Here is a 27,368-nt window from a genome sequence, read left to right as displayed (position 1 = left end):
TGGTTAAAGGGGTATGCCACTATTTTGGGGCCTACTACAGTTAAAATCGTTAGCTGGGGTTTATACATGTGATAAAGTGTCTTATTTTTCATGTTAGGCGTTGTCTTACTTTAAGACAACTTAAAAGAGGGAGTATGTAGCTAAGCTAGTGAAAGTCAATGGATCACTGTAGCATGTGTGATCCATTGACTCTCACTAGCTTAGATACTTACTCCCACCTTAAAACAAGACAACGCCTAACATGAAAAATAAGACACTTTACCACCTTTATAAACCCAGAGCAACGATTTTAACTGTATTCAGCCCCAAAATAGTGGAATACCCCTTTACATGCAGAATTACCCTGTTGGTTGTGATCTCAATGAACCAATATTAATGCTTGAGAAGCATCTTTGTGCAGAGGTGCCAATGGGCTCATTCACTCATTTGCTGAAAAGACTCAACTAGCCTACATCATAACAGCATTGCCATTGACATTACAGAGAGCCTTACGTAACAGATTAGGACTTGGTAATTACCATTGGTGGTCACCATAAGGTTATAACAGAGGCTCTGCGCAGAGGGGTCTAAAGTCCGATTATAACACACTGAAAAGGTTAGTGTTTCTCAACGGGGGCTCTACAGCCCCTGAGGGGGCATTTGTGAGCTCTAGGCGGGCATTGGCAAGGATACTGCTGAGGGGGAGGGTGCTTAGTTTCCATTGGGTTGCATTAGTCCATTTTATTTTTTTCTAATATTCTATTTTATTCTATTTATCTATTTCTAACATTTCATTTTTTTTCTAATTCTAATTTTCTAATACTAGGGGGGTGTTGGCAGGCTTATGATGAAGTCAGGTGGGCATTTGGAGGCTTGTGATTGGGTCCAGGGTTTTTTTTTTTTTTTTTTTTAAAGGTTGAGAACCACTGTATAAATAGACCTAACCGTTAGATACAAATGAACTGACTTTGTTTCTTTAAACAGCAGAAGAGAAGGACAATGGTAGTGTTGAGGTTGGCAGGAAATGCCAAGGGAGCGTGAACACCAGTACGGGCCTCTGAGCGCTCAGTCATACAGGAGGCACAGGAGTGCACAGGGCAGTGATTCTCAAACTATGTGTCGCGGCCCACTGGTGGGCCTTGAAAATATTCCAAGTAGCCCTTGAAATTATTTTCTGAGAAAATTAAAATAATATTTGTGTGTGTTGCTACTTGTTATTCATTTGAGTTGTATTGTTTTTTATTATTATTCATTTACTACATTTTCCAACTTTTACAACGATATGCATAAAAAAACATGTGCTTAGTGACATACAGTAGAAGGAAAATATTTTTTGGATAAAAAGCAACAACAAACAACAAATACAGAAACAAAACAACATTACAGAAAGAGAAAGAAGAAAAAAAATAGAGAGAGAAAGAGAGTATTTGAGTTGTATTGTTAATTCGGTCAGAGGTGAACCCTGAACATTTGTGAACATTTCGAGTGGGCCCTAAATTGGAATAGGTTGGGAACCTCTGCTCTATGGCACCAAAACGTCGTCTAACACGGCATGGCCTTGGGAGAGGCTTCGTGCATCAACAACATTGATAGAGATATCGGTGGATCCATAACCATAACCATAACCATAACCAATGATTAAGTATCCTATCGTGTGGACTTGATTGCAAATTTTTGTGAATCGACACAAGAAGAATGGGTGGACCCAGGCTACGGCGTAGATACAGCCAGCAAGTTTGGAAATGGTTTAGACTACCTATTTGATAGAGATCATGCACATTGTTGTATAAAATAGACTAGAGCAGAATTAGCAAAATACTATAGCTACAAAATTGCCCCAGTTCTCTAATGTTCATCATTTGGAACTGTAAAGTGTAAAGTGACCAGCGTAGGGTGAGTTGTTTTTAATAGTGTCTCAGCTGTTTTGCAATTGAAACATTCTCATATTAATGGGAAGTGTAAATACTAAGTAAACTCCACCAATCAACCCCCCTTTTGGAACAGGGCTTAGTGTACTGCTGAAGGGCAATTGCCTCAGGAAACATGGCCAAGGACCGAGAGTGTAGGCTATATTACATCAAAATAACTATAATTAGGCGGGGCAGTATTTATCTATTTGGAACTAGTCTTGTCTTTGCCTGTCTATGCACCCTGACCATATGAATTTCCCTTTTGGGAAAATAAAGTTGACTTTGATTAGTCTTTGTTTTGGTAGCATGGCTTAGAAGTATCACATCACATCATACGGGACATAGTTATCGCTAAGAAGTGTGTGTGTGTGTCTGTGTTTGTGTGTGTGTGTGTGTGTGTGTGTGTGTGTGTGTGTGTGTGTGTGTGTGTGTGTGTGTGTGTGTGTGTGTGTGCGTGCATGTGTGTGTAGCTGGGCCAAAAGTTGCCTAGTGGTAAGGGAAGTGGTCACAGGGTTGCAGGTTCGAATCCCATTCTTACCCCTCCCTACACCTCCATGCATCCATGACTGAAATGCCCTTGACCAACCTCATATTGCTTCAAGGACTGTAACCAATACCTTTGAAAATAACTGTAAGTTGCTTTGGATACAAGTGTCAGCTAAGTGTAATGTAATGTAATGTGATGTCTGTTGAGCGTAGGGGGATTGTTTTTGTCTATTTCTATTTCTAAAAATAAGGGAGGGGGGGCAAAAGTAGATTGCAAAGCAATTTGCATGTATATTGTAGTTTCCTGTTGAAAATAGAACAGGATGAGGACTTAAAATTAGCACATCCTTTTTAGCACACACAGTGTAGGCTTGGCACCGTATTCACATTTGACATTGTTGAGGTCTGACACTACCTAGTTTAAAAAAAAAAAAAAAACACTTAACAAATGTCTTGTCACACTACATGGGGGTGCTGTTGAAATAGAACCACTGAGGACCATTATGTTGTTCGAAGGCCTATTGTATTAATCGTGGCACATTATAGCCTACTTTTGACTTCTATTATCCTGTATATTAATGTAATGTATATGTGCTGCTGTCTTGGTCAAGGCTCCCTTGAAAAAGAAATACCAATGTGATTTATGTGGTAAAAAAAGAAAAAATAAATAAATTAATAACATGGGTAACACTTTACTTAGAGCCAACATTATAAGCGCATTTATATCAAATTATAATGCACATTATAATTACTTACAACGTATTATGACTACACTCATAATGCTTCATGATGCTTTATATTAACAGTTATGAATAACTATGAATCTAGCTTATAATGCTTTATAAATCCAAGGGTGTCATGAGTGCTCATGACTGGCTATAAACAACAGGCTGCCTGATGGGGCTTATAGTACATTATGAGTACCTATACCCCTCTATGCACAGACTAGGATGATAAACTGTCATAAGGGCTCATACGATGCTATAATGTTTCATGTGAGATCATAAGTAGTCAATGTGTGCTCTAAGTAAAGTGAAGTTCATATGGATGCATCTATAATGCACTGTATAATGCACATCTATAATGCATCATAATGCACTGTAAGCCCCATCAGGCAGCCTGTAGTTTATATCCAGTCATGAGCACTCATAATACCCTTGGATTTACAAAGTATTATAAGCTAGATTCATGGTTATTCATTACTGTTAACATAAAGCATCATGAAACATCATCAGTGTAGTCGTAATGTGTTGTAAGTAATTATAATGTGCATTATAATTTGTTATAAATGGGCTCATAATGCGCTATAGATATGGGCTTCATAGAAAGTGTTACCATTTCGAATATATAACAGCAAATAGTGGTAACATGTAATAGATTGGTGCATGTGTAAAAACATTAATTACTCTTGAGTTAGCACATAAATACTGTATGTGCAGTTCCATGATACAGGTATTTAATAAATAGATGAGATGAGATGAGATGAGACAAACTGGTGAATGTGTTTATTTCACCATTTGCCCATGGAGTGGGGTATGGCTGGCCTGCTTTTCAAGCCTGATATATGACACCAGCAGTCTGCCATCACCTCACTCCTATTTGGTTGAAGTGCTACATCCTATTGTAGGCTATTTCCTGTGTTTCTTGCCTTGCCTGGCATGTGTTTCTGTATTTCTGCTTTTTGCCACGTTGCTTTTTGCAACTAGGTCTGCCTTAAAGTTGGTAAGCTCCATATGTTGTAGCGTAGTGAATGGGCCATAGTGACAAAAACACAGTATCACAAATCACACAATTATCACAAATGACAAAATGCTGAAATGTACTAGGGTATCACATTATTTTGGACTGTCCATAATCACTTACAGCCAAGTATATTTTCTACAGTACAGCAAGGCTATTAGTAAGTAGTGTTAATAAACTAATCATAACATGTTATTACATCAGTATGTTCACTGGTGAGTCGACTCCTCTCTGACTGTATAAGTCTCAAAGCAACCAGTCAGTTTGCTAAACAGCCAACATCCACTGAGTTCACGTCAGAATAAATTATATCTGGAGGAAAAAAAATATTGAGAGGTTTGAGAGTTGTGCAAGGTACTTTATATACTGTAGGCCACAGTACTGTCTTAACCACAGAATTGATAGAAGTCAACTAACTAACTTACCATTCTCTACTGTGCTTTGTGGCAGGAGTGCGGCACCTTAAAATATGTATAAATATTTTAAATACCAAAAGATTTTACATTGCAGACACAGGTATGTCTGTTTCTCTAAGGTGTGACTTACCTGAGTTTGGTGAACTGTGGTTGATGTCAGCATAAAGTAGCTCCTGGTTGCCATCTAGTGGACAAAGAGTAGGACTATGATTAAAATCCATTCGGATTCCCAAAAATCTTGTAATCTCGTAATTATGACACTGTCTGGGTAAATTTGTCAAGAAATGTGTTAAATTTGTAAAATTGACTTGGCATGACTCACCTTTCTTTGGGCAGTTTGCATAGATGTCAGGATCTATTTCCATGGGAAATGTAAAGATTTTCAGGTATAGTTTGGCATCCTTCAAACTATACATGGTGGGCAAGCTGATCTGTTAAACTTTTAAAATGAACTTACCTGTGTCCGGCAAGTTATTCTGTATTTCTCTGAAGTAAAAAGCGAATGTAACATCAAACAAGCATGAACACACTATTATTTAACACCCCTCGCCATGCATGGGCTATCCTATGATATTTGTTTTAGTGTTTCGAGAGCAAAGGCTGAGTATACATTGTATAAATTTGGCACAGATGTGAAATTACCCATCATGACACACACTTTAGTAACATTTAAAGCTCTCCTCAATGACAAAGGTATTTCATCAAGAAATGTAAGCAACTCACCGAATTGGGGAAAGCTGTGTCTCTTCTTTCTGAGAAGCTCCTTGATAAAACAAAACGAACATTAAAAAAAATCGAAACTACTCAATGCATACAATTCTTCATACACTCTTCCCCAACAACGCATGCACACACGCACGCACACACACACACACACACACACACACACACACACACACACACACCCTACAAACCCACACACCTCTCCTCCTCCTCCTCCTCCTCTTCCACATCAAGACAGCCAGGAGACCAGCTACCACCAACAGCAGCAGGCCAGCCAGGGTCCCCAGCCCCACAGTCAGAGCAGCGGGCCCTTTACTAGGGGGAAACACCCTCTCCTGGGAACCCAACGCATTCTCCGCACGGCAGGTGTAAACCTCCTCCTCCTCCAGGCTGGTGATGGTAGCGACGCTTCTGACCGTGTATGGGTCGTGTGGGTCCGTTTTCACGCTGGCAGGCACTGGGGCACTGGAGGAGGAGGAGGAGGAGAGCCAGGTGAGCTGTGGGAGAGGGTTCCCCACTGCCAGGCACTCCAGAGAGTGGTTATGAGGGAAGGGATTTTGGAAGAGGCTGAGGATCCGGGCCGGAGCTGGAGGAGGAATTTACATGCAACATGAACGTGTTAAATATGAGTTGATGATGATTTGATTCACTGTGACGTTTGCACAATATAGAACACCCTGAGGACTATAGATGAGGCATGATGAAAATAGATTTCAAGACGCTTGGCAGCCTGTAGCTTTCTAGCCTTCATCCGTACTGAAATCATCTGGGAGAGAATTTGCTTTTAACACTTACCCGTGACGCTGAGTTTGATTCCAGATTTAGACTGATAGTTTTGACCAACTCCGTCCAGCTCCACCCGGCAGAAGTAGACTCGGGTGTCATTGAGCCACGCGTCCCTGATGAGCAGGGAGAGGTCCCCACGCCGAGGGTCACCTCTGAGGGAGAAGCGACCCGCTGCCACAGAACAGTTGTAGTCCTCCTTGTCTCCACTTACCAGCAACGTGCTGTTTATCGCTGTACACTGGAAGAAGGGATCAGCGTATCGATGTTGGTCTGTCTTCCACTGGACGCGTATCCGACCTGAGTAGGAGTCCTGGTCAGGGTGAGTGAAGGTGCAGGGCAGGATGACATTGTACCTCTCCGTGCTGTTCACCTGGCCAGGCACCCACATCTGCCACTCCACACCAGAGGACCCTGAGGAGAGGCCAGTACAAACCAGGGGGGCATTTCTCGAAACCATAGTTGCTAACTTCATTAGCTACTTTGTTGTTTTCAATGCAATGTCCCATTGGAAACTACCCAAGTTGCTAACTGGCAAACAACTACACTTTCGAGAAATGCACCTCAGAGTTGTATAAAGTAGAGGTAGAAGTACACTTCCAGATGTAATTACTACACCAGTGGTATGATACATGGTGAGACATGGTTTTGACCAGAGTTTCTTTAAGTATATAGAGATATGCCAACATAATAGGTTTCTATGGGCACCTAACATGACCAGGTTCCGGTCTGCCTAAAGGGGCGTGTCATAATGCTCCTAGCATTGAATAGAACAGTCCTTAGGTCTGCCTAGGTCTGCCTAAAGGGGGATTCCCCCTCCAATAATAGAACCCGGAAACAATGGGCCAATGGAACCTCTCTCTACTCTCTCTGGTTTTAACTTTGTAACATCATAGTGTTGTAATTACAATTGTTTAAGTAAGCTTACTTGTACTTTATACAACTCTGTTACAAACACAGGCTACATGCAGTACATACCGGTAAGGACATAAAAAATGTTTGGCCTACACAGAAACACAGGTATAAATTCACCCTGTAGCTGACGTGTATTAATGTGCCCTCTTTTTATTTTAGCTGACTGTTTTCAGAGTAATGATTAGTTTGAGTAGTCAAGCTATACAATCATAGGAATTCTTCTGTATAAGAGCAAGTCAATGGCAATATTACATTACCGTATATCACATTTAAATTACCATAATAATGTCAATTGCCTTTCAAAACGTTGTACCAATTGTATTCTTGGAACTGCAAATTAGGACACATGACAAACAAATACAAGTTGTAAAGTACACCAACAAATAAGTAAGAGAGGAAAATTAGGAACAAATTATAAAATATGACCTAGAAGTAATAATGTGAACCACTGGCTGACTGGATCTTCTAAAACCATAACATGGTCCCTTGGCACATCAGGATATAATGGTTTCCTTCTGGACTTATTGAAGAATGAAGGACTTCACTTCTGTCAGTGCCATGTGCCAGTGCCATAGCCATGTCAATCACATATATCCACTTACAAGTTGTCAAAGACTAGAGAACACAGTAATGTGTGAAGAGAGAAGAGAAAGCTTACCTGACACTGTAAAGAAGAGTGTAATAAGGCAAAGACAAAATACCATTTTACGTTGGCCAAGCTACTAAACCAAAACTGTAACTAAACAAAACTGTCACTGCACACAGTTGAGAGAGAAAAGTGAAGTTGTGAAATCGTCCGTTTAAAGACTCCTCTGACTTCCTGTTCTGTACAGGGTTATTTTGAACATTTCAAGTTGGCATTTTTTTTTCTTTTGAGAAGCTGGATCTGACACGCTTCCTTTGCAGATGATTTTTTTCACCTTGAGTTTTTAAGCATCAAGCTTCCGGTCACTCAGTCCATGGCTGAGATTCTGAGGCTCCACTGTACAGCGTTCCATAAGCACTTACTGTTGATCTTGCAAATATGAGAAAGTCACCACGTTTCACACAGGGGCGGAGCTATAGGTGGGGCAAGCGGGGCATTTGCCCCTGGGCCCATCTGTTTTAGTGTTGTGGGCCCTATGGTGACCATAGCAGGCCTTATGGGGGGCCCTATCAGTGTTTTGCCCTTGGGCCCTGTGCAATGGTTCCGCCTCAAAGCATCATGAAAGTAATGAGTGAACTGAACACACTGAAATGTAACAACTCACAATCATGTACTACAGTGAGTACATGTAGGCCTACTGTAATTTCTTTTTGTAGGGATGCAGTCTATATGATGTTGTCTATATGATGTTGTTGACTCCTGCATTATTTTATTATAATATTTAATTATTTTATCTTTATCATAGTTTCATAGATATTGTAAATAAGGCACTTACTAGTCCAAAAAGGGAGGAAAATACTTGTAGCAGAAGCACTCAGATTTGAGGAAAAAAAAAGCCTTTAAAGGCGAACTTCCGATAAAACTCAGTTTTACTCACTCCTTTCGAAGATCGGACGGTCACCCCAAGTTAAACTCACTTGCAAGGCTCTCATAGCGGTGCGTCAACTCTCCTGGCTGTGTTTCCCGGTGTTTCCCAATTTACATAAATAATGCAGAGAAACGAGCGAATCACGAAAGCCTTTCTGTGTTTCGTCACGTCGAAAGAAGGCGTTGCCCACAAAGGTTTATATCGACCCATTTATCTAAAAACATGTCGAGTAATTTTTTTCTGCTTGTTTTCAAAACAAGCAACGCCTGGTGGCCCGAAACATAGCTTAGCTTAGCTATCAGCTGGTTGCTACTCTCAGGTACACACACAGCACAAAGCCTCATACATAAAGCCAGCTCACTCTGGTTGCTCCATGCCTGCAGCTCGCCTAGGGGTCGCTGTCGAAAGAGCACAGCCCTGAATGGAGCCTGCACGCCTCCGTTGGCGCCCCTATAGTGCAGTACCACCCGGGGAAGTGGCGACTCTGTTTCCCATTACATTCTCTCCAAGAACTGGAGGACTGAGCCAATCAGAGACGCGTTTCTTCGAGAGCAGGAGGAGTGAGCCAATCAGAGACGCATTTCCACGAGAAACACGGAACACTCTCTCGTTTCTCCACAAGCCACCTTGCCAGCTTGCAAAAACGTCTTGAAACAAAGCAACCAGAACGTTTTTTTAAAACAGGACCAACGCGTAACACATTCAATAACAATGGGGAACACGGCAATATTAATTAAATGACGTTGAGAGGCCATCTTTAACATAACATGGCAAATCCATTTAAAAACACATGGGCTTACGCGTTGCTGCCATTGACCTTCATTAGGGAATAGACTATGAAAGACACTTGCTATTTTGCACTTTGGCAAGCAGACAGAAACATATGACTGATGATGAGCCTAATCTGACAGCTCATCACACACCCCGTAGGAAGGAAAGGGAAGGGAGAGGAGAAATAATGACTATTGCTGTGATGACATGTCTGACTGACAGTGAGTCAAGCAGGCAGGGAAGCCGACAGGGCGGGGCAAAGGGGTCACTTGTCCCTGGCCCATGGAGAGAGGGGGCCCGGAATTGCATCCTCATTATTACATTGTATGTATTGGGTTTGGGGCCCTTTCAGACGCCTCAGCCCCGGGCCCAGCAAAAGCTGTCAGTGGCCCTGAAAGCAGGGCAAAGTATACAGGGCTGACTGGGCAGACCACAGAAGCAGCAACAGCAGCAGCAGCAGAAGCATCAGGCAGGCTGGACAGAGTGTCTCCACACCGGAGGCACCATGCATACACACCTGCTCTACACCACGCTCAGCCTCCTGCTCACACGCACTGCAGGTAAGATGATCAGGCAGTGCTTATACAGTACCCCTTTGGTGGGGTGGGGCCCTATATGTGGAGCAAAGACATGGGCTACTTTTGGATTATTTTTTTGCTACCGTTTGCCATGGTGAGGCAACTGTTGGCTGGGGGCCCTATATGGTAAATGTTGGCTGGGCCAGCTCTGAAGGTGTTGATAAAACCAGCATTGAAGGTGTTGCCTATCAGCTCTGAAGGTGTTGCTAAAAACACTCTGAAGGTGTTGCTAAAAACACTCTGAAGGTGTTGCTAAAATACTCTGAAGGTGTTGCTAAAAACACTCTGAAGGTGTTGCTAAAAACACTCTGAAGGTGTTGCCTATCAGCTCTGAAGGTGTTGATAAAACCAGCATTGAAGGTGTTGCCTATCAGCTCTGAAGGTGTTGCCTATCAGCTCTGAAGGTGTTGCTAAAAACACTCTGAAGGTGTTGCTAAAACCACTCTGAAGGTGTTGCTAAAAACACTCTGAAGGTGTTGCCTATCAGCTCTGAAGGTGTTGCTAAAAACACTCTGAAGGTGTTGTTAAAAAACACTCTGAAGGTGTTGCCTATCAGCTCTGAAGGTGTTGCTAAAAACACTCTGAAGGTGTTGCTAAAAACACTCTGAAGGTGTTGCTAAAGCCACCTCTGAAGGTTTTTGCTAAAACCAACTCTGAAGGTGTTTCTAGCGATGGCCAACATGTGGCCATGAAGTTTACAATCCTGGCACATAGTGTATAGTATTTGTTTGACCCATGCCTGCATGAAGCCGGCCATAAGTGGTAAACTATTTCCAATAAGTGGGAGTCATTTGTTGCTTCTGAGTTCAGCTTTAGCTTCTCAATTTGTCTGCTTGTCAATGTTTCTGGTGCATGTAAAACCTTTTATAATCCAAGATCCAGCACATAATTAGAAAATGACTTCCTTGTTGTACGTTGATCGATGATCCTTTCAGTGTGTTTCTGACATGATGATATATGTGCACACATATACATTTTTTATGTTTTGGAACATTAGTCTAGACTACCATTGTACTTATTTTTGTTATCCTTGTTGATACATAAATTGCCTTCATCTTGATCCCCTTCTTGTGGTCTGTGACTGTTGTTTGCTTTTCTTTATCCTCGACACACATAACCTGTCATCTCATCATATCGGTCAACCTCTTTTGCAGGGACGGATTAATATGGCTGCAGCATAGGGGCCCCTACTTACCAGGGGCCCCCTAGTTGGCCAAAGGGGGGGAAATCAATATCATTGGAGAAATGTAACAAGATGATAACTTAGTCTGCCTTGTCAGGTAGAGTTTTCAATCTTAATACTCCTCTTAGGTTGTAATTGTGATGTCGTCTGCAATTTTGTTATGAAATTTGACTTCCATGGGAGCCTTCAGTAATCTGTAGCCTAGGGACCCCAGGGCTCTTGTGTTATGTGTATAATGGCTGTTATGCTTTCTCATCACCTCCTCCTCTCCTCACCTCCCCATCTCCTCACCTACCCATCTTCTCACCACCTCCTCATCTCCTCACCTCCCCATCTCCTCCTCTTCTCACCTCTTCATCTCCTCACCTCCCCATCTCCTCACCACCTCCTCATCTCCTCCCCTCCCCATCTCCTCCTCATCTCCTCTCCTCCCCTCCTCATCTCCTCACCTCCCCATCTCCTCCTCATCTCATCTCCTCCCCTCCTCATCTCCTCATCATCTCCTCATCTCCTATTCTCCTCACCTCCCCATCCCCTCACCTCCTCATCTCATATCCTCACCTCCTCACCATCTGCTCTTCTCCTCATCACCTCATCTCCTGCTGCAGCCTCCGACGCCCTGGACGACGGCTGGTCCATGACGATGCCCAGCGAGGTGCGGGCGATTGAGGGCTACCCTGTGGTGCTGCCCTGCTCCTTCACCCATCCGCACCACACATACCACTCCTCTATCCAGGTAGGTAGCCACCCGCACCACACGTACCACTCCTCCATCCAGGTAGGTAGCCACCCGCACCACACGTACCACTCCTCCATCCAGGTAGGCAGCTAACCGCACCACACGTACCACTCCTCCATCCAGGTAGGCAGCTAACCGCACCACACGTACCACTCTTCCATCCAGGTAGACACCCACCTGCACCACACGTACCACTCTTCCATCCAGGTAGGCAGCTAACCGCACCACACGTACCACTCCTCCATCCAGGTAGGTAGCCATGGTCTAATGAAAGTGAAAGCCCAACTGGGAAACTCCAATTCCCATTGTCATTGTGACACAGCACTCCACAACACACTAGTGTTCACTATACACTGCACACAACAAAATTACATTTATGGCTCACCCGTGCAAGGGGATAGCCCCCAATGACGCCCCTCAGGGATCAGTGCGGCGGGACGGGACCATGCTCAGGGTACCTTAGTCATTGAGGAGAATGGGGGAGAGCACTGGTTAATTACTCCCCCCACCAACCTGGTGGGTTGGGAGTCGAACCGGCAACCTTTGGGCTACAAGTCTGACGCCCTAACCGCTTAACCATGACTGCCCATTAACAGATAAGGAGGTGGGCTTTAGATCGGAGGGTTGCAGGTTTCGAATTCCACCCATCCACTGCCTTACCTTGGCATACCTCACTCCATGCCTGAGGTGCCCTTGAGCAAGGCACCTAACCTCATTGCTGCAAGGACTGTAATCAATGCCCTGTAAATAACTGTAAGTCGCTTTGAATAAAAGTCTCATCTAAGTGTAATGTAACATATTAACTCATAATACCGGCTGGAGGGATAAGAGACTCATTGTACTCATTTGTACTTACTGTTGTACTTAGCTGCTTGAATCAAATGGCTGTTTTAAGGCAACTGCAACTGAATGAAAACTCTGAAATAATTGTTGCATCATGTTTTTTTCACAGTACTGATCATAAAAGTATGGTATACATATTTATTAAATATGCAATAATTGTTGTATATCTGGCTACACTGATCCAGGTGGTGTGGCGTCTGGGCCACAGCGTGAGCTCCACCGTCCTCTTCCAGTGCACCAGCCTGAACGACAGCCATCGCTGCCAGGCGCGGCCCGGCCAGGACCAGCGCTACCGGCTGGAGGGGAGCCCGCGCGAGCACGACCTGTCGCTGCGCATCAGCAGCGTAGCCCTACGGGATGGCGGCCGCTACTACTGCCGCCTGGAGGTGCCCGGACACCCGCCTGCCGTCTTCGAGAACAGGATGGGCACGCGGCTACGAGTGGAAGGTTTGGGGGTTTTGTTTGGTCTTTTTTACTTTATTTATGACAGTACACTGAAGATGGTGACAGGAATGGAGCGGGTAAAGAGAGACAGGGAAGGACCGGCAAAGCACCCGAACCGGGAATCAAACCCGGGTCGGCCGCACGGCAGACGAGTGCCCTACCGTTAGGCCATGGCAGGGCCTCTTCCCCTTTATTTAGACAGGACAGTGAAGACAGGAACAGGAAACGAGTGGGAGAGAGAGACGGGGGAGGATTGTGAAATGACGTTGGGACGGGAATCGAACCCAGGCCCCCAGCGAAAATTTCTTCAGTGGCATATCAACGTGTAACAGGATGTCTTCCACTGTAAACACACTAAATATATATGTTTTTTGTCTGAGACAATATTCGGCCACCAACATGTGGGACAACAGAAGATGAAAGCCTCTATATATTGATTTAAATGAAGTGGTCTGGTGATTCACTCAAATACATTTTCATTAGTAAATCGTCTCATAATAAAAGAGGCAAAAATGTCTTTTCTATTGAGAGATTGCTCTGACTTGACAAAACAAGATAAATCACGGCAACTGCTTTCACCTGACATTTACAAAATATTTGCAAAAAAGCAAAAAGTGGCGACCGAGTCGTGATGTGTTGGGCTGTAGGCCTACCAGAAAACCGGCAGTGGAAAAGAGCCTTTAGAGCAGGGGTGTCAAACCTAAATTGACTAAGGGCCAAATTCAAAACCTGGAACGAAGTCGCGGGCCAAACTCACTAAAAACTAAAAAACTAAACTAAAGAAACTTAAGTTGTGCATACACACTTCATACTCATATTTAAATTTGACCGCAGATTCCCATCATAGTTCAAATGTGCTTGCACATATTCTGTTGCAAGTGAGCTGTTTCACTGGTCTGGGACCACTCATGTATACAACACACCAAATTTCATGTTCAAGTCTTCTTACTCTATACTGATTATTAATGGTGTGTGTGGGCCAACTGTAATGAACATTTGAAATAATCTCGTGGGCCAAATCAAATGGCTCCGCGGGCCACATTTGGCCCCCGGGCCTGAGTTTGACATCCCTGCTTTAGAGTCAGGGGGGTGCCAGTAGGGAGTAGGGAGAGCTGCACTGCTAATTAGAGTCAGGGGGTGGTTGGGTTGGGGGGTGAGTAGTTATGGTGATTATAGGTCTTGGCACTGACAGCCCCTGATTTGTTATATATTTTAATATTCTAATCATTTTGATAGTGTTATATTTTAATAGCATTCCTCATCAGCTCCACCCCCTGTGCACATTTTCATTAGTAAATCATCTCATAATAAAAGAGGCAAAATGTCTTTTCTATTGAGAGATTGCTCTGACTTGACAAAACAAGATAAATCACGGAAACCGCTTTCACCTGACATTTACTAAATATTTGCCATCTTTACCTTTCCATCCTCCAGCTCCCCCGCGCATCCTGGGCTTGTCAGTGATGCCCAGTGTCGAGACGGCGGCGACCGCCACAGCGTCCGGCTTCAAAGCCGTGTGCCGCGTGCAGGGGTCCCCGTTACCGGACGTGCAGTGGGTGAGGGGGGGAGCTGCTGAGGAGGAGGTGGAGGTGCTGGAGGGAGCCCCCGCGTACCCCCTCCACCACCACCAGGACACCCCCAATCAGCACGTCACCTCCAGCCAGCTGCAGGGCGTGCAGCCCGGGGGACAGTACACGTGTGCAGCCTCCAACCCCCTGGGTAAGGACCAGGCCACCCTCTTCATCCTCCCCTACGTGGAGGAGTCCGGGGGCCCAGCCTCGGACGCCAGCCCCTCTCCTCTGATACTGCTCTTCTCCGTGTCCCTGGGTGCCAAGGTGGCACTGCTGCTGGGCATGGCCCTGTGGGCCGCTAAGGGGCACCTCGCCTCATGGCTGCACTGTGCTGCCGATACTTAAAGGTACACTGTGCAGGAAATGGTCAAAACGGGCACTGCAACTATGCTGCTCATTGAAACTGGGCTGCCTATTACCAAATTTGATCGTTTCATTGAAGTTCACTAAGTAATAAACTGATATTTTCTGGTATGGCCCAAGTACAGTCATTTGTGCCAATGTAGCGCTGCTGCTGGGCATGGCCGTGTGGGCGGCTGAGGGGCACCTCGCCTCCTGGCTGCACTGTGCTGCCGATACTTAAGGGCTCTTTCCAATATCCTAACTCCTGCCGTCCTCCCTTACTCACGTCTCACTTGCCTGCTTGTGACCTCGTGATGACGTCACTACTTTAAGCTACGTACACACATCGTTGCTATTTACTGGCTTCTCGCTTGCTCACCTACTCGCCACTCTCTCATGGAACGTTCGCTGAAAGTTCCTGCGGCTTTAACTGCCAATGTACAGGCGAGAAGTACCGAACTCTGCATTCCAATTGGTTAGGCTACTCGCTTACTCGCCTCGCTCAAAGATAAAATATTTTCAACTCGGGATCCGACCACATCGCATCGCTTGTACAGTAGCCTACTCGCCTGGTCGTCTCGCTGGAACACATTGACATTCTATTGACTTCATTCGCTGAGCGAGTAACTAGTAGCGACGTACGTGTACGTAGCTTAACTCTCGCCATCCTCTGTTTATGCTTGTGGCCCCGCTCCCTCTTGGCACCCCGCTGACTCTAAAGGTTCTTTCCGATATTCTAACTCCTGTCCTCCCTTGCTCATTTGCCGGCTTATGGCCTTGTGGTAATGACGTCACTGAAAGTGTGTTTCAATATCTTGGGGAAAAAATGACAATCCCAATGTCATTTTCTCATTAGCAATCGGGATGGTGAATGAAGGATAGTCCCCCACGTCGGGGAAAGTTTACTGTTTTCTCCATGGAGGCGGGGCGTCAGCGAAATGCGAGGCAACAAGCACAGGTTGAGGACGGGAGTCTGCATATTGGGCTCTTTCTACTGCCGGTTTTCTGGTAGGCCTACAGCTCGACACAGCGGGACTCGGCTCGGCTGCCACTGTTTGCTTTACAATTGAGCTGTGTCTTGCCCAATCGAAAAGCGCCGTGTTGAGTTGTAGGCCTACCAGAAAACAGGCAGTGGAAAAGAGCTTGAAGGTAATGATACACAGGGCAACTTTTTTGAGCAATGTTGCCAGGCAACATCAACATTGGCTATTCATTTTCTAATGGAATTTTTAAAAAATGTTGTCTGCTGCTAATCCAAGTCCTCCTAATAAAAATATTATATGATAAACTGTCTAAAAAATAGTTTGTATCATTGTTGCCCAGACAGATTGCTCAAAAAGTTGCCCTGTGTACCATCACCTTTAGAGTCATGGGATGCCAGGAGGGAGCAGGGAGAGCTGCACTGCTTGTTAGAATCAGGGGGGTGGTTTGTTATGTAATTCCTACTGTAGACAGGGACGGACTGGACAGTCTGGCATTTGGGCACATGCCAGAAGGGCCGCGGCCTTTTAGATAACCTTCGCGGCCCTTCCAATGCTCGTTGCGGCCCCATAATCATACATCTGAGATCTATGAAGCAAATATCACGCTGCCTGCGTTCAAAGTTCCACTCAAACAGCGTTTTTCTTGTCATCGTTTCGCTATTTATACCACTGACACTGCCATACATTACACACGGACGGTGGCATATTGATGGGTGGGTCTCATTATGTTTCATGTTGTATTTTTCCTGAATATATATTCCAATGATGTAAAAGTGTTCAAAATAATACAAAAAAAACTATAGCCTACCTATTTATATTTTGCTTTTGTTTGAGACAACTGTAGTAAAGCATTGCTTTGTGGGATTTTTTTTAATTTACGTTCGGTTCCCGCCATAAGAAAAAGAACGTAGGCCTAAAGATTCATCAACATTCTGAAGCTTGTTGTAGAGAAAAACTGACGGTAGATGTCGCGACGCGAATGGACAATTATAGCTATTAAGAAAAATTAATGAAGGCCCAGGAAGAGGAGGAATTAAACGAAAGAAGGGGGAGCGGCAATGGAAATTGATAGCACATTTGACTTGACTTGTGGAGGTGTTTGGTGGTCACTACGCGGTGAGATGCTGCCATCTTGTGGTCTTTTCAGGTATTTTCTTAATCAGTTCAGTCCTCCGTTTCCCTAGTGACTGACGATAAACTTCCTGTGGGCATTGCGGTGTGTGGCGGACAAGAAGTGTCCCATAAATTCAAGGTTGTTGTCACTGAAAACACGGTGTTCTGTTCGAATCTATGTCTTAGTATCTATTATGCCAGCTTCTTGGCTTGCTTGGAAGAAGACCATGAAGAAGTGTGTTGTTTTGTCTCTGCAATTGCCAAGAAATCACAATGCCATTCACACATGGTCTCTCGCCCACACAAATATGGATATTAGAAGATGTGTTGCACCGCCCGACGCTACGAATAAGACCAGGTAGGGCTGAAGGATTTCCATTAATAAACATTGTTTGTGTCCGCCGTGACACTTTTTTTTATTTCACGTAAGGTCGCGTTTCCACTGTCATAAGCCAGTCCGTGGCTAGTCTCGCTACTAGCCAAGGTGATCTGATCTGTAAACCTTTTTAGCTTGTGGTAATCTGGGGGCTGTTATAGTTTTTCTTATTCGTACTGTAAGCTTATTCTTAACTTCATGACTTGGTAATGGGCTCTCGAATTGGTGGCTTGTCTTGCTGAAATACATTTTAGTAGCCATATCGATGTAGCCTACGGTATGTTGTTTTGCGTTCAGCTCTGGACTGGTTAGCATAGAAGTTGGACTGACTCCCACTCATAGTCTTGTCATCATATAGCTGGGCCACTGTCCAGCGTTAAGAAGGGGCTTTTGCGTAAAGAAGCGGTGCGAGAGCAAAGCGGACATCAAAAGTGGTTGGTTCATTGATTTTATAGTGTGTGTGTGTGTAGGCACGTTGATGCTTGCCTGGTGCCTGTTGTTTAAAGGTCGGTTTCTGAAAGTTCAGTGTTTACTAGGCCTACTATTTTATTAATAGTCACAATTTCTCTCTGTGTGGGGCGGGCCAACGAGTGCAGAGTGCGCTTGTTATAACGCACCGTTTTCGACGTGTAGGATGCACCATGCACCTAGTTCTAGGATCAGGATGCACCTTGTGTTTACCCATGTGTTTTCATGTGGTGCGCGGTCACCAGGTTGTTGCAACTTCCGCGAAGTGGTGTGTGTGTGTGTCTCTCTCTCTCTCTGTCCGTGTGCGCGTGGGGGTCGCTACTGGCGGGTCTTGGGGCCGCGGGGCCGCGTTGTGGGTCAAAATGCCAGGGCCGTTTCTCTATCCCAGTCCGCCACTGACTGTAGGTCCTGGAACTGACAGAGGGCCTTTGAAGCCTTTGATTTGTTTTATATTTCAATATTTTAAGCATTTTATTAGTGTTATATTTTAATAGCCTTCCACCTCAGCTCATGGCTGCACTGTAGGCCTACATCTACTTATAATCAGCATGGTGCCGTTGATTCCGATTTAGGGTGATTCCGATTTAGGGTGATTCCGATTTAGGGTGATTCCAAGGTCCTAGCACTAGCAGAGGTACTATATTGTATCCCCTTAATGTGCGCCGTACCGTGGCACGTTGTAATAGACATTGAAAGTGAAGTACTATAGTACTACACTACTATCACAGAGCACTTAGAAATACATTACGACTTGGTCATTGCCATTCTGGTAACAGCTAATTTATAATGCCATGTCTTAAGGGGTTAAACCATTTCCTTGCTATGTCTGTCATCCTTCATGGGATACAAGTCCAGAGGTGACCGTTTATTACCTGTGTTAACTACAGGCACTAGTACAAATACAGCAGCAGCAAATAGCCATAATTCTATAATAAAGTCCAAGATAACGTTTTTTCATTTTTCCTCAAAAAATACTAGACTACCTCTTAAAGCTGATGTTGTGTTTCCTCTTTTGTTGTGAAGACAAACCAATAAAAATAAACCAAAACTCATGACTTGCTTTCCACTTCTCCTTCCAGCTCTGAGAGGCATGATATTGTAACTTGTTGCAACTGTTGCAACTTGTATGAACATAAGGAAGTTCTACACCAGGGGTGCCAAACCTATTTCGGTTCAGGGGCCACAGACAGCCAATTTGATCTGAAGTGGGTCAGGTCACTAACGCAACTGCGAAATATCATACATTTCCGCTTGATCACATTACTAAGTCAATCATTTTGAGGTGGATGACTGCAGTTACTGTATGTCAGGAGCATTGGCTGTGCAAGGCGAGCAAAAAGGTGCATTTGCTTTAAGTATTGAAGTCAAACATCTCTCAACTTTGTGATGGGCCACACATTTACTTCTTTTTTGGACATACCTCTCTACAAGTCTGCGGCCAGATTGAACCATCTGCAGGCCGCATCCGGCTCCCGGGCCTTATGTTTGACACCCCTGTTCTACATGTTTGGTTAAATGCATGAATACTTAAATATTGTATGATCCACTCAATAGTCAGACACAGAGAACATTAACACTCATTCATTAATTTATTAGTATAGGATAGCAGTCAAAGTAGGAAAAAAAGAATAACTAAAATGTGATGTGGCCTCATGTGCCCCACAGCGAGATGTTAATAGAAGTTCCGTCTTTTGGTGGCCCTTCATAATTCCCTAATAATGGCACTAATGTTTTCCACATGCAGTCGAAGGCCAGGAGGACCATTCTGTCTGTGACACCTCTCTGAATTTCCCTCTCGAGGCAGTCTATACAACCTACTTATTCTGAGCTTAATGATGCACTGTGTAGGATGGTGGCAAAAGTAGGTATTGCAGCTATGCTGCTCCTTGAAACTGTGCTGTCTACCAATTTTATCTTTTCATGAATATTTACTAAATAATGAACAAAAATGTATTAGTGTGACCAAAGTACTGACAGTTTTGCAGCTAAAAATGTCTGTATTTCTGGAAAGTCAAAGTAGTGGACAATGATGAAGATCCCCCTTTTCATGTATGAAAAGTGTCATTTTCCCGGTCATAATGAATAAATAAACTACTAATAAAAATGTTACACAGTGCGCCTTTAACACCACAGCTATACCAAATATACATACATGTATTTTATAATATTGTGTGATGCGCTAATTAACACTCAACAAGGCTATAGGCCTACATGCTTGAATGGCTGAATTCCAGTGTAAATGGCTCAACGCCAGTCGATTTCATGTTTCACAGGTTTTCCCCATTTCTCCACACATATCATTTACTACTGTCACCATACCTCAGAAAACCTTTTAATAAATACATGTACATTGACGAGTGATTGTGGTTTTAGTTAATATAGTATATACATGCTCCACTCCAACTTCACAATGGTCTTGTTCGTGATGGCGCATATAGCCACGCAAACGCACTTCGTAATTACAGTGCATTCTGGTTAAGAATTAACCAGAATGCATTGCAATGGCGAAGTGTGCAAGACTGCACAGACTGTCACTGCATGCTCCATCACGAACGGGGCCATTCTCTTAAGGATAAGCTCATCCTGCTACTGACAGGGTTCAGGGTTGTAGGGCTCTAAATAGGGCTGCACGATAATGGAAAAAATCATAATCACGATTATTTTGGTCAAAATCATAATCACGATTATTAATCACGATTATTGATTTTTGCAGATTTTTTTGAAAATTATAACAAGATGAAATATATATTATAACAAGATGAATTACATACGGGATGAGCAAAATAAAATGAATTGTAATAATTATGTAAAGGCGTGGACAGATTTCTGGCCAGAAACACCAGCCTGTCTGTATGTTCTGGCTTCAAGGACGCTCTCTAAAGTAGGTCACTATTGCCACGATTAAATCACGATTAAAATCATGAGTTCGATTTCACTATTTTATCACGATTTTGATTATTTTTCGATTAATTGTGCAGCCCTAGCTCTAAATTAACTTTTTTCATCACCAGTCAAAATGAGTAGTAGATGTTAATCCTACTAGCCAAACACACACTCACTAATGGGTCAAAGTGGCTAGTACAGTAAGTTGTTCATTTCTACCAGCCAATCTGAAATTTCACCAGCATTTGGCCAATTGGCAGGTGTATGTTAATTTATGCCCCTTTTCCACTGCCTTTCTGGCCGGCCAACAGCTCGACAAAGCGTGACTCGGCTGCCACTTTTTGCTTTTCGAATAAGAGCGACACAGCTCAATAGTAAAGCAAAAAGTGGCGGCCGAGTCGGACTTTGTCAAGTTGTAGGCCTACCAGAAAACCGGCAGTGGAAAAGAGGCATTAGAGCCCTGTGTGGTTACCATGGCCACAGAGGGAGGTAGACACCTGTTTTGTAACAGACAGCTCTCATGTTGTCACAGCAGCTGCGGCTCCTCCAGGTGTTCTTGTGCGGGCCGCGCAGGGACGTGGAGACGCAGAACTTCTCCTCGGAGACTCCCGGCTCGCCCTGCTCCCACTTGCTGGCGTTCACGGGCTGCTTGTTGAGCCAGTACCACTCTCCGTTGACCAGGCGGCGCCGCATACCGACCCAGGCATCCTTGGCCTCCGCTGGGTTGCTCAGCCTCTCGGACAGGGTCAGGTGGACGTCCTCGGTGTTGATGCTGACCAGCTCGGCCTGCTGCTCCTCCTGGCAGTGGCGGATGGACTCCGCCCACGTGCCCGATTGGTCAGTCACACTGTAGACATGCGGCTCCAACAAGCAGCCCTGGGGGTCTGTGGAACATGAAACACATATAGTCACACACACACATACACACACACACATACACGCACGCACGCATGCACACATAGACACACACAATCACACACACACACACACACACACACACACACACACACACACACACACACACACACACACACACACACACACACACACACAAACACACAAACACACACACACACACACACACACACACACACAGACACACTCACATACACATACACGCACATACACGCACACACAGACACACACAATCACTCACACTCATACGCTTAGGGATAATCATGAAAACATGATGATGGTCGTTGGGATAATCATGAAAGCATAAGACTGCTGTGTAAGGGGATGGTAGTGATGCTTTGTTTGAATGCAAATGTCCAGAAAAGCAAGTCCACACAAATTACCTGGTTCAGTACTCAGAGTGTAAGCTTTCCTCCATTTTTCTCCATGTTTGACGTAGACCATGATCTTAGCAGATGGGTGCCAGATGAGATAGTTCTCAAAAACGTGTAGGTCAATCTCTGCCCAGGAGTAGTTCAGAGAACTGTTGAACTGTTTCCAGTCAGCAAGTAAAGGAACGTTCCAGAAACGCACGTTGTTCTTTTCTGAGTCTGGAGCAATAACTAATGCCTTGGAGGCCTGGTTGGAAGTGAGCAGGCAAGCTGCGAAGTGTGACTTGGGTATAACCTGAGTGATTTTTCCCGGCTCGAGGAGCATAAGAGAGGAATCCTTTGAGGACTTGGCCCACTGACTTTTTAGATCATGGATGAGATGGTGAGAGGAGGAGTAGGATGGAGTACTGGCCGTATTTGTCAGAGATCCAGCTTCTACAGTGAAACTCTTGTCAGAGGTGACAGCGACTGTTTCATTTTCGGCGTATGGAAGAAGGAAGTCTTTCCCCCAGGTGTTGGCAGGTCGCAACTGGATCGCCATCATTTCACAGGTGCAGTTGGTCGTTTTTGCACAGGGATGTGACAGGAGCACAGCCACTCTCTCCTCTGCCTCGATCTTGACGGGCTGGAAATCGGAGCTGTTCATCTGGAAAACCTGAAAAGGTTCAAGCTCCCTTGTCTCCGTTTGCCCTGAGGAGCGGACTTTCACAACATTCGCCTTGTCTGAATTGATCACGACTATTTTCCCCTTCGCACCAGGGAAATCCTGGAAACCCAAGCCGTTCCCACTGCTGCCGTATGAGCTTAAATCGGGGGTGTAGTACAGAGTCCCCAGACTTTTCGTGGGCTGCACCACCACTGTTTGCTGACGGTCCCCTCTTGACATCACGGACAGAACAACTATGTCTTTGCTGGCTCTGATGACCACTGACTTCTGTGACAGCACTTCCCGACCCAGTTCATCAGAGTCGTCTAAGTATACAGACTCCACTTGTTTAGCATTCATATGCAATGACTCTTTCGAAGCTGACCCAACAGTAACATTGACTCTGGTGTCTTCGTACAGAGCCGTCAGGATGAGTTTGTGTACGTGATTTATAGGGTCATAGGAGGCCACATTTTCAGGGAAGGCGGTCAGGAATACTGTCCCCTTGTCTTCAGTTGACAGGATGCCTGTGGACATCATTTGACTTTAGATACGTATACTTGGTGCACTTTTTTTTATATCAATGAAATGTTTCATTCAGCAACAAGAATTATATATATATTTATAATTTTTATATATATATATATATATATATATATATATATATATATATATATGCTATATATATGCTACATATTATACTGTATGTATATATATAAATATATTATTTAAATATAATATGTATATGTTGTGTGTCTGCCTATTGGGCCCTGAGCCTGTAATAAAGTTTATATATAATATAAGATAAAATAATTATCTTGGTCTTACCAGGGAGATATATTGTACAGAGTAACATTACAGGTACCACCCCCATTTTTCCACCTGCAAGGACAAATCGAGAAATAAAAACATAAAAAAATAAATGCTGACTTGTGGTATTATATGCAGACCTCTCTCCTCTCCATCTACAAGCCCACTAGTGTTTTTTGTCACCACAGTAATAGAACATCCCCATATGACTGATGTTGAATGCAGTCAAAATAAATTATAACTCATGTGTAAAACTCAACAAAGACTCTAGCATAACTGAAGAACAAGAAAAAGAAACAAGTCCGAAACAACGCACAGTCAAAGAGAACAGCTGTCCCTGTCGTAAAATTTGTCTTGGAAGTGTGCGTGTGAAATGCAACAATGCTACGAAGGGATTATGATGGATTACTTTTAGATTTAACAGAGCTTTACTTCCCAAAAGGAAAATATGAATTTAGGTAGTGGTCAACGGTGGTCATATTACATAAAATCTGACAGAGAAATGTATTTTGTGGTGCATAAATGTTTGTGGCGAGCTTGTATTCAAGGCTTCAAAACCCAAACTGAAATGTTTTAAGGCCCATGCAAATGACTGCCATGCCTACAAATGTAAGTACTAGTGCTCCCACTATTGCCATATTATTGCCGTATTGTTTGTATGCAGGGGTGGGGATTTTATGTCTCAACATGCAGCTTCACGTGAAACATGACGTATATGCAATTATGTGACACTTTTAGGGGTGGGAAGGTGGGATCTGTTGTAAATGTGACTGCCTTCACAATATAGGCATTAAATTCAGTTCAGTCAATTTCAATATGCTGTTGTATTGCTTATGCTATCCTTGACTTGTCAGTACCCGGTGATGCCACATTTTTTGGCTGAGCCCTTTCCTAAATTTGAGCTATTCTAATTGGGGTGGCGTTTGTTTACATTTTTAAAAAATGTAACATAGGCCTACTGCAAATATTTTCCCAAAAGGTACCGCTGTTTGCTAGTTGTCTGCTGATGTTTTATAACCTTTCAGATGTTTTGGGGAATAAATAAATATGTTTTTTTGAAATGTAAACAAAGAGCTGCCCCCATTACAGTGACCAAGATCTCGGAAAAGGCTGAAGAAGAAGAAAAAAAAACTCAGGTACTGACAAGTCCAGGGTAGTGTGAACATTACAACTGGTGAAATTGACTGAACTGGTCCTTTAAGTGCAGGGGGAAATCCTAGTTTGTGTTCACAGTACAGCTCTTGGAGGACTTAATACAATTTGAAGTGGCCCTTCGAATGAATACAGTTCCCCACCCCTGCTTGTATGACTTGTGTATTGCTGTGCTCTGTACCTCCCTACTCCTTGGATGTTGCTTTTAAGTCAAATGTAAAAACTTTATAACGTCATTGACCAGTAGAAACCTCGTATCTCACAATCTTTTATTGAATTTTTATTCATCCTTATTCATTATAAATCAGTATACTGGTCAGTCTCCATGTGTATGATACATTATTTAATACCTTCATTATTTATATTCATAAATGAATAAGTAAAAAACAATGAAAAGTTACTCGAGATGAAGTTTCTGCCTGATAGCGATGATTAGTTAAATGTAATGTAAAATGACCATGGCTTCTTACTTGTGGCCAGCCAGTATGACACCCAAACCAAACCAGCTGCAAATGAGCTGATTTGAATGGCATGGATCAAGTGTTCTTACGAGAGCGCCACATGCACCCTCTCCAATGTCACGGATGGGCATTTTGACTGATGTCATCAAACAAATCTTTTATATTTAACAGCTTAATTAAGATTAAGTCAAAGCTTTAAAGGACAAAAATGCGCTGTTCGTTCTGAATAAAAGAGCAAAAAGTCAAACAAGCTCAAAATGCTGCATTTGGTTCAAGCATTTTGCAGCATAATGACTAAATACCATTTCAACCTGTTTAGACCTGACCCTAAGCACAACCAGTAGAAGAGATTCTGAAGATCTAAGACATCTATTAGGATGATATTGCTCAAGCATATTTACAACATATTTAGGGCCTATTTAAGTTTCTAAACTATCAGAAGAGTTTTAAACTCAATTCTAATTCTCTCTGGAAGCCAGTGCCATGACCTAAGTACTGGAGTGATGTGGTATCTTTTCTTTGTTTTAGTCAGAATTCTTGCTGCAGCATTAGTGTATTGCAATAGTGAACTCTACAGGTAATAAAAGCGTGTATTAAATTCTCCAAATCCTGTCAACAAAATCCTTAATTTTAGTTTGTTCCTAAGGAGCCAAAAGGCAAATTTAGTTGTGTATTTGATGTGAGCATTGAAACTGAGATTACTGTCCAACATCACAACAAAAAGGTTTTTGACACAAGACTTAGTTTTAAGCAGGGCTTCGAACCGGTTCAAGGAACGAAAACGAAAACCAGGAACTTTTTGTATTTTACAGGGAACAGAAACGAAACCGGAAACGTTATTATTTTTTATGTTCTGGAACGGGAACACTTATTTAAAAATAATGGTAACCGGTTAATACCGGTTAATACCGTTCCTCAAACTAAAAAAAAAAGTCATTATTTCCCTGCGCACGTTACCATGACGGCTGAGGTTCACGTCCTGTGTGACATCAGACATTCTCTGACTGAATGGAGAGAGAGTTGTAGATTACAAAGTCTTCACTCCACATCTTAATTAAGAGAAACCACTGTCATACAAAAGGACAGAGTTTGCATTGCATTATTGTAAGACATTGCAGGGAAGCGCGTGTAAAGCGCACCGACAATGTTCAACGTTATTGGGCATCCATGGCCGCTTCAAATATGCACAAACTCACAATGTCCATCATAGTGCTCCCCGTGACCCAAGTCAGCGTGGAGGGCACATTTTCATCATTGAGGTTTATTCTCTGTTTCTCCGCTTAGGTCGTCCCTGAATGACAAAATTCTGGAGGATATTCTTTTCATCCGCTTGAATAAACAGTTTTGAATGTAGGCTGACTCATTTGCACTTCCGTCTTTCTTGGTTAACGTCAGTTTGGCCTATGGGGAGTAATCAGCTGACAGGAACGAAATTAACCGTTCCGGGAACAATATTTTTTGGTTCTAACCGGTTCGGGAACGTCAATTTATTGGTGGAACTCAGAACCGGAAACTTTATAATTCCGTTTCTGTTCGGAACGGAACGTTTGGAAAAAAATAACGGTTCAAAGCCCTGGTTTTAAGTGATTTGGATTCCAAGTAACGTAAGCACAGAGATTCTGTCTTCCATCTTCAAAACCAAAAGCAATTATTTCAGTCTTGTCTTTATTGAGTTGATCATGCCAGAGGTACTACCAGAGTTGGCAAGTTCCCCCTTCACATAGGGAAGACTGTTGGCACGTTCCCCCTTCAGAAAGGGAAGACTGTTGTGTGGCTTACTATCAAGAAAGCCTACAATCTGCTGACGCCAGCCAACGCTGACACCATGAGGCCAAAACGTACACGCCTGGGGCCTATACTATAAAGCTGGTTCAGGATGAGTAAATCATCTAATACAAGAGCCTGGAGTCTTAAGAAAAGCTCTTGTATTAGATGATTTACCTCTTAACTTAACCTTAACTTATCTTGAACCAGCATTGTAGTATAAGCCCAGGAATAGAGGCAAATAAAAATCTCCTTATTTTGTCTTACACTGATGGCATTTCATCAAGGCTGCTTTGCAATACAAACTAAATGTTTGGAATCTGTAACAAAAACTAGACACACACCTGAATTTTGAAGTGGCCTATTCAATTATTTTTGTGATTATTATTTTCCAACACTGATAACAGGTATGATGAGAATCATAGAAATGGTACTTATTAATTCAATAAGTACACATTCACTGTAAACAACCACATGTGCAGGTTAAGC

At 43.4% G+C, this 27,368-nt stretch overlaps 3 protein-coding genes across 3 annotated transcripts; 1 reads left to right on the top strand and 2 right to left on the bottom strand.

The window, feature by feature from the left end:
- Nucleotides 1-3,733: 3,733 nt before the first annotated feature.
- Nucleotides 3,734-7,666, bottom strand: siglec15l (sialic acid binding Ig-like lectin 15, like). The gene is made up of 9 exons (XM_063197986.1): nucleotides 7,611-7,666; nucleotides 6,050-6,451; nucleotides 5,454-5,840; nucleotides 5,255-5,294; nucleotides 4,989-5,017; nucleotides 4,854-4,886; nucleotides 4,662-4,715; nucleotides 4,541-4,576; nucleotides 3,734-4,427 (listed from the first exon to the last, which is right to left on the bottom strand). Exons 1-9 carry the CDS (start codon nucleotides 7,654-7,656, stop codon nucleotides 4,375-4,377), a joined length of 1,080 nt encoding a protein of 359 aa, XP_063054056.1. The 5' UTR covers nucleotides 7,657-7,666; the 3' UTR covers nucleotides 3,734-4,374.
- A 2,056-nt stretch (nucleotides 7,667-9,722) lies between these two features.
- On the top strand, nucleotides 9,723-14,996 carry si:dkey-11p23.7 (V-set and Ig domain-containing protein). Its single transcript, XM_063197985.1, has 4 exons — nucleotides 9,723-9,797; nucleotides 11,607-11,734; nucleotides 12,766-13,027; nucleotides 14,459-14,996. The coding sequence occupies exons 1-4, from the start codon at nucleotides 9,743-9,745 to the stop codon at nucleotides 14,938-14,940; spliced, it is 927 nt and encodes a 308-aa protein (XP_063054055.1). The 5' UTR covers nucleotides 9,723-9,742; the 3' UTR covers nucleotides 14,941-14,996.
- A 6,232-nt stretch (nucleotides 14,997-21,228) lies between these two features.
- LOC134448786 (uncharacterized) lies at nucleotides 21,229-23,568 on the bottom strand. The gene is made up of 3 exons (XM_063198445.1): nucleotides 23,521-23,568; nucleotides 22,059-23,219; nucleotides 21,229-21,644 (listed from the first exon to the last, which is right to left on the bottom strand). Exons 1-3 carry the CDS (start codon nucleotides 23,564-23,566, stop codon nucleotides 21,229-21,231), a joined length of 1,623 nt encoding a protein of 540 aa, XP_063054515.1. The 5' UTR covers nucleotides 23,567-23,568.
- Nucleotides 23,569-27,368: the final 3,800 nt, after the last annotated feature.

The sequence above is a fragment of the Engraulis encrasicolus genome, chromosome 5 (genome assembly GCF_034702125.1).
Source record: "Engraulis encrasicolus isolate BLACKSEA-1 chromosome 5, IST_EnEncr_1.0, whole genome shotgun sequence".
Taxonomy (NCBI): domain Eukaryota; kingdom Metazoa; phylum Chordata; class Actinopteri; order Clupeiformes; family Engraulidae; genus Engraulis; species Engraulis encrasicolus.
This window is presented reverse-complemented; position numbering and strand designations above follow the sequence as displayed.

Bases quoted from the DNA above. Each gene is read 5' to 3' on its own strand.
- siglec15l (XM_063197986.1), bottom strand. From the start codon at position 7,656: ATGGTATTTTGTCTTTGCCTTATTACACTCTTCTTTACAGTGTCAG. The intron at 5,295-5,453 runs GTGTGTGGGTTT...TGTTTTATCAAG, and splicing joins GAGGAGGAGGAGGAGGAGAG to GAGCTTCTCAGAAAGAAGAG. The intron at 4,887-4,988 runs GTAAGTTCATTT...CCATGGAAATAG, and splicing joins GAATAACTTGCCGGACACAG to ATCCTGACATCTATGCAAAC.
- si:dkey-11p23.7 (XM_063197985.1), top strand. From the start codon at position 9,743: ATGCATACACACCTGCTCTACACCACGCTCAGCCTCCTGCTCACACGC. The intron at 9,798-11,606 runs GTAAGATGATCA...CTCCTGCTGCAG, and splicing joins CCTGCTCACACGCACTGCAG to CCTCCGACGCCCTGGACGAC. The intron at 13,028-14,458 runs GTTTGGGGGTTT...TCCATCCTCCAG, and splicing joins CACGCGGCTACGAGTGGAAG to CTCCCCCGCGCATCCTGGGC.
- LOC134448786 (XM_063198445.1), bottom strand. From the start codon at position 23,566: ATGGGGGTGGTACCTGTAATGTTACTCTGTACAATATATCTCCCTG. The intron at 23,220-23,520 runs GTAAGACCAAGA...TGATGTCCACAG, and splicing joins CTGTACAATATATCTCCCTG to GCATCCTGTCAACTGAAGAC. The intron at 21,645-22,058 runs GTAATTTGTGTG...CATGTTCCACAG, and splicing joins CACTCTGAGTACTGAACCAG to ACCCCCAGGGCTGCTTGTTG.